We start from the raw sequence: 7543 nt of genomic DNA on the forward strand, positions 1-7543 counted from the left end.
AAGATTGGTGTCAAGATTTTAAACTAAATGCAAAGATAGCAATAATGTCTATCAGATCACAAAATTAATATGCTAACCTCGATAATGATATTATCATCTCAAATTAAATACGGAACAATCAATTATCTTTGTCTTGCGGTAATCTTTGATTTGTCTTTTTTGTTATCCTCTTACGCTCAGTCTGCGCGGGTAAATACTTCTTACGGGTCAATTACGTGTTCTTACATAGCCTGAAGGGGCATTAGTCCCAAAACCTGATTAAGAGTCGTTATTTACGGATCCGCCATCTTGATACCAAAACGAGGTCCTCCCTGCAAAAGCATGTGCGCTTTTCTAGCAACGTGGCAAAAGGCTTTTGCAACGCGTTTGACAGGCGGACTTTGCGGGTATAGTCTCGGTTTGGGATGACCGTGCGATCGGCGAATAAACCCTAATAATCCTTACTCTACCCTAACTGTAAACTTTAACCTAATCCTTAACGTATAATGACCTATTCTAGCCATATAATCATAACCCTAAACATAACCCTAACCCTAAACATAACCATGACTTTAATCATAGCTCTAACACTAACCTTATCCCTATATCGTCCTGCACTACAACGTTCACGTAGTACCTATGCATTGAACCATAGATGACAAAGAACAGGGATAAAGACCTGGATCGTGCTGATCACTCGCACCTGTTAGATTAGTATCTTTGAAAAGAGCGATATTGTATTCAATCTATGATTGCAGACATACACAGGTGGCGAGTGCAACCTGCTTGTAGTGCAGGGCGATACGTTCAAAAATTGTATTCATCTATTGCTATGGTAGTTGATCCTCTTATTGCGTCACTTCTACGGTTATCCTTTATCTCCATTCAAAAAAAGCGCAGTGAAATTCAGTGGAATTCAGTGCTCTGTGGAATTCATTGCTGGTTTTCATAGAGTGTTTCTGATTGTGTAATAATACCTGATAAACTGAGCTCAAAAAGAAACTTACAACTTTTTACAACTTGTGAATCACAAAGTCATATCTTAAAATACTGTCCATCAAAATGAACCAAAATTACACACAGGATTACTTCAATACTCTACTCAAAACACATGTCAGAAACCAAGCAGTTGTCCAACTGACATAACAGAAAAATGCACTGACATGGGACAGCTTCCTTTACCACTTTCACAGCCCAACATTTGGCACCCAGCACAACAAATCTGTGAGAATGCACACAATATTCTTGCACAGATGATAAAACGGTGCTGCTTTCTGCTTTACATGCACTTTTTTCATGAAACAGGTCTATTCCACTTACTCTTTGGGAATTATCATGTGTGCAAGGATCTTGTAATCATTCTCACAGATTTCTTGTGCTGGGTGCCAATTATTGGGCTGTGAATGTGATCCAGAAAGCTGTTCCATGTCAGTGCATTTTGTTGTTGTGTCAGTTGCACAACTGCTTGGTTACTGACATGTGTTAGGAGTAGAGTTTTGAAATAACCCTGTGTGTAATTTTGGCCCATTTTTATGGATAGGATTTTAAGATGTGACCTTGTGAAAAAGTTTATTTTTGAGCTCAGTTTATATTCATCTATTAGTGATCAATTAAAATACAGTTTCTAAATGTTTAAACTCAAGCCTCTTCAGCCCTATTGGCTCAGTAAATTATATTTGTCTATCTTGTAGCCGATCAGCAGGTAGTACTCAGCGAGGTTTGATATCCAAAGAACATAGGAGCAAAATCAAAAATGTATCATTTAAAAAAACAAAATTTCGACACGTTCCCGTACTTTTGTGAAAACTGGTTTGGTTTGTTATTATATTTAAAAAAACAAACCTGTAGTTAATGCAGACTAATCTGTAATAAATGGGCACGTATGGCAAGCCACAGTTTAACTTATTAGCAATGTAAAATTGCTTGTTCACGGAAAACGACATTCTCCAATGTCTCATGGATACCCAGAGCGGACTTGATTAAAGTAGCCTTGCTGAACTTTTCACCAAGTCTCATTTGTAAAAATTGTAAGCTTAACTCATGGAAGTAGAGAAGCAATACGGTGTTTTTAGAAGGATGCCATGACTATGGAAGATAAACAGTGTTTAATTTTAAGCTGGCCATTTAATCATGTAGAAGAGACGGACGCTTAATACTTTGTAGCAGGTTAAGGGTATAGGCTGATACAAAAAGGATGTTGTCAATAGATTTGTGGCAGAGTTGGTATTTCCTTTGCCCTGAGTCTGGAGTTGCTTAGCTTTTAGTCACTGCAATCACTCACTCAGTCACAATGCTAAGTCTAGTCGGTACATATAGGATTGGGTGGCTTAAATGCCAATAACATTGCATTAACTTTAAAACCACTCTATCTTGATTCATCGTGGATTTTTAAAATATGGAATGGTCAACTGGAATTGCGAGACTTTGCAGAAGCTTGGAAATAGTATTCATCACATTGTTTGGAATATATAATCTAGCTGCAGCATTATCTATTGTTGAACAACCTGAGAGTATAGGGGTTCATGAAGGAGAGACCTTTATATTAAATTGTGTTGTGGAAAGCACAAGTCAAGCGTATGTGGTTTGGTATAAAGAAGAAGCGCCAGGAAACAATGTGGCTTTGAGCAGTTACAAGCAAATACGAAGAGAAGCTCCTGAAGCAGAACGATTATCCATAGTCGGCGCTGGAAATACGTATAACCTGCGCATTCAAAGTGCGGCGAACGCGGACGAGAGTGATTATCGTTGCGTAGGCTATAGCCGTGGCTCCGTTGTTAAATCGCAAGTCGCTAGAGTGACCGTTCTACCACCAGGAGAGGGTGTATCTTGTCAAACATATCCGCAGCATGTACACAGTGGTGCTCTATTAAATTACATATGCAGAGCCCCGCCGAGTTTAACGAGCGCCACTTTGACATGGTGGCGCGGAGATCAGCCGATATCGACAGTACAGACTCTTCCGGATGGAGCATTGAAGTTACACTACATCGTTGATGATTTTGATAATTACGTACCGTTTACGTGTACCGTAGGTGCAGATATTAATCAAGCGAATGGACTAAATTGTAGTATTGTTCCATTTCAAGTACCATTAGAACCAAACTTAAATCCACACTTTAATAAAGTATCAGTCGGTGGCAACGCAGCATTCCGATGCTCCGCAGTAGCCTCGCCACCTGTGAACAGAATCAAATGGCTGGTGGGTTATGGGAGCAGTTCGAAAGTGTCGAGAACTGGCGGGAGATATGAAGTAAAGGCAGAGCCACGTGATCTAACGGCGTCCACTTTGATTATCAAGAATATTAGGACGGCTGATAATGGTACTACGGTAAGATGTGTTGTGATGAATGCAATTAGTCAGAAGGAGATCGCAACGGCTTATGTGATTGTTTCAGGTTATAACACGCTACCACAAACAACACCAATTCCGAAAATCACAAATCGTCCCGTGTTTCGTGAAACTACTAGATCGTATAGACGAACGCAAAGACCACGTCCTACTAGTGCAAAAGTAAAAACAACGCCGCGTCAGGCAACAACACGTAGAACTAGAAAAGCTTTTACGACTAAAAATACTCGTTTGTACAAACCAAGAATTAAGGACGTTGAAATCTCTGTTCATGATGGAATACCTACCACCATTACCTCCCTTGATCACAACGATAATGGCAGCCAACATACCGAGAATTCTTCACCTTCGAAAAGCAGCATTGTGCCTGCAACTGCGTCTGTGTGTGTGTTAATTGTTTTACTCATCATCTTCGGTGGAATCATGTATTTTGTTGTATTTAGGCGAAAAATGCTCAACAAAAATAAGTTCGCTTCGGAATTACGGTACAGTAAGAAATCCTATGATGCGAATGGTGGAGCCGTATTAACAGCGGAGGAGCGCGCAGCTGCGAGAATGTCGCTGCGTCTACAAACAATTGAAGTGGTTGTAAATCAGCCTCCACCAGAATGGCAATGTAAGCTTGATGATGTCAAACCAATTGAAAACGAATACACGCAATACGCATCAAAATCCAACGACATTCCTGAATCCTCCGCCAGCTTATACTAAAACCCTTCACCACATCAGGAGAAGAGACGTTCTCGGAGAGTGGCGGTGATGAAAAACAAAATGGCGTCGATAATGAAAATAAACTCAATGAAGAGCAAGAAAATGACGCCATTTATGCGCTACCTGCGAAAAAGCCAAGCACTTGTAGTAAACGTGATAATATGAATTCTCATCAAAATGCTAAAAGACAAATATCAGACACTAAAAAGCATTTATTATCACAAGACTATAATGATAATAATGATGATGACTTTAATGACGATATAGAATGGGACCAGTCATCTTGGGATAATAGTAGTTTTGAAGACGAAGAAGAAACGGTCCAGAGAGTAAAAGGTCACATGTATTCTGGACCAGGTGAGAAAATTTACGCAAATACGCCGATGGAACCGGAAACCGGATTATCGGACGAATACGGGCCTACATACGGTAATTTACCGAATTTGAACGTTGATGAAACAGATCCGACATATTCTCGGGTTGCGAGTTTCGCTGAATAATATACTGATATACCAGACATATTGTCGGTCCGTAACAGGTTAAAGGCACATCCAGTGATTCCAGCGCAGGTGTTACAGATTCATGTAAATGCCTTATTTTGTCTTAAATACACGGCTTTCGGCTGAACCATTAGCAGGCTATGCTAGCACATCTATGATAAAGACAAAGGTACCAAACTCTTATTTGTATTGATTTTTACGATTGTCTGGATGAGCTAATCACTGAATGGGCCTTTCAAACATGGTAAACGTGTCTGAGTGTCTTTTGTTTATTCCTTGAACATCTTTGACACAATGTCGTTCCAAAATGCTTGGATTGGAATCACCAAAATTTTCATGTGAATGTTTCACTTTACACGCGTACTGTTCTAACGGTAAGGCAACGATATTTGTAAAGGGAGTACTTATCGAATTTCAATTAAACTGTTTAGTATTTTTATGCTACTTGATGATGTAAATTTGCATTGATGTAAATGTCTGCGCTGGAGAACGAAATTCTTATAAAAGTTTTCAAAAAACTTTGTAATTGTTTTGAAAAAAATGTGTTCGTTTATTTTGATATGATGTGTAAATAGTTGAGTAGGAGCAATGGTTCAGTGCCAATAGGAAATAAAAATTGACCTTTTCGTTAATATTTAATTGAATATTTATATTGTCTCCATGGTTATGAAACAATGAACATTTTAATCATTGGTTTGTTTCTCAACATCCACAGATTAATATTAAATTTAAATTACAAAGATTATAATGCAGTTTACTATATTCTGTTCCAACTTCGATGACACTGATACCACTTTCAGGTATTTGGTGATTTGAGGGTCATGTCTTCCATAGCAGATGGATTTCAACTAGATTATCCCAAAAAAGAAAATTGGGGTTGAATAGTTTGTAATAAATCGACAATTATTTTTCTTGTTACATTGGAGAGTGCTACGTCAACTCACCTCATTGTTAATTTGGCTATTCCAGTTGAAATCCACACTCCCCCTGTGGACGAGTTTGGAAATTATCTTCCACAGGGGGAGTATGTTTTTCAAATGCAATTGGTCAGGGTTACTCATTTTGAAACCCATACTCCTTCTATATCATGGCTCAACCTATATAATATCTTCCACAACTGGAGTAAGTATTTCAAATGGAAGTTACCCAATTGTCTATTCCATTCATACTCACTCTGAGGAAGACCTCGGCTAAATCTTCCAAGCTCTTTCACAGGGGTAGTGCGGATTTTAAATGGAATAGCCCATTCAGTGTAGGGGTTTCACAGTAGTGTGGCTTTGAACAGATAATCTTTTAGGCGGCAAAGAAAACTATACATTTTGCAAACTCTGTATCGTCTGCTATTCAAGTGGTTCCAAAAGTTCATGAACGTCTTGCAAGTCGCATAAAGTTTCATTAAACTGGTGCTAATTAATGGAAAGGAAATTAGACGGATCTCACCTGTTACTTTAATAATACGTTTGTTGACAGGTTTAACTATTGGGCTTAACATGCTATTATAATGACCAGCAAATTCAATTAATTTATACATTGAAATATAAGAGCGTTAAAACGCCTTAGTGTAAAATAATGGAGTATGATGATAGGTGAAGCCATGATTGTTTTATAAATGCCGCCCTATTAAACGCTCTTTGAATAAATGAAAAAAAAGTTTTACGAAATGTAAAAATGTAAAATAGTTTGTGCAGTCTTAAACCAATGTATAGCGTCACACATAATTGCGTTCATTATGTAAGAAAAGAGGCTGTTTTAAAAGTTGCATCTGAGTTATAGGAGTCAACTCTAAAACAAAATATAATGAAAGGCAAAGATAAAGAGAATTTATCGCGTCTGGCGTCATCTGTCAATCAAACTCGAGCACGGTTTGTTTACAAGTGTCATGATGATGACTTGCTGAACGCGGATTTATAACCGTGCGCCACAATGCCTAGAAAAGCTGATTAACCTGTGTAAACCAATCAAGGATCGTAATTGACTGTGACATCAGACGCGATAAATTCTTTTTATCTCTGTCTTTAATTATAGTAGGCTATTCATGTGTTTATTAAAGAAAGTTGACTCCTATGGACTCAGATGCAACTTTGATACCTGTTATTGGTTCGATGATTGCAATACTGGGGTATTTATATGTATGTTCATTTATTGTACAAATATGTATAAATTTAAGATCAAATGCTATTTTTTGCAAATAATTTTACCGAATGTGCTTTAGAAATAAACTTGAGATTTATCAAATTATACTGAACCTTGTTCTTATCAATTCAATGTGAGTTGAAGTTTTTAATTTATTTGCTAAAACGCGAACGCGATGCGCGGTTAATCTAAGCATTTTGCTTGGACATCGGAATATCCTTCGGGGCTCATGCAAGATATTCAAAGCCAGCCCAAATGTTTAGATTTTTCACAATACCTCTTTAAAGTCTACACGATCTATTGTTGGTCGAAGCATCCAAAAATCCAAATCATATACGTTGAAAACTTGCTTGATTTATTGTTGTGAATAAGTAATGTACGTTTTACTAAAGTGTTGTTGTTTCAGCCCTCTTTACAACATATAACTCAAGAACACAGGACCTACAAGAATGATCAATATAACTTTTGCCAAAGCTCACTACCATTCGCAAGGTACTGTGAACTACCAAATCGCAACAGTTTAAAATAGTTGCTAACCTTGAACAACTGATGCGCAGTCATTACCCTCTAATCGGCATCCAACAATACCTTATTACGTAACCTATATACTACAGGATATTGATATAATCGGTCCATTGATGTTGCCCTCCCTATTAAGAAGACAGTTATCTGTGAATTAATTATAAGGCAGATACTGCATCGCAGGTCGGGCCAGCGAAACCCCCGTGGCTACCGGTCGGTGATCTTGACACGTGAGGGGTCCAAGGTTCGAATCTCGGGTGTACCAAATGACTTCTTTGTTCATCTTCTGTCCTTTTTCGTTACATGGAAAGGGTTTACCACAAAAACGATTCTCTTATCAACCATCTAT

General features: G+C 38.1%; 1 protein-coding gene across 1 annotated transcript; it reads left to right on the plus strand.

Annotated features, from left to right (window-relative positions):
- Positions 1 to 2241: 2241 nt before the first annotated feature.
- Positions 2242 to 6777, plus strand: LOC140140893 (uncharacterized). Its single transcript, XM_072162645.1, has one exon. It carries the CDS (start codon positions 2375 to 2377, stop codon positions 4037 to 4039), a length of 1665 nt encoding a protein of 554 aa, XP_072018746.1. The 5' UTR covers positions 2242 to 2374; the 3' UTR covers positions 4040 to 6777.
- The last annotated feature ends 766 nt before the right edge of the window (positions 6778 to 7543 follow it).

Source organism: Amphiura filiformis, chromosome 19 (assembly GCF_039555335.1).
Source record: "Amphiura filiformis chromosome 19, Afil_fr2py, whole genome shotgun sequence".
NCBI lineage: Eukaryota > Metazoa > Echinodermata > Ophiuroidea > Amphilepidida > Amphiuridae > Amphiura > Amphiura filiformis.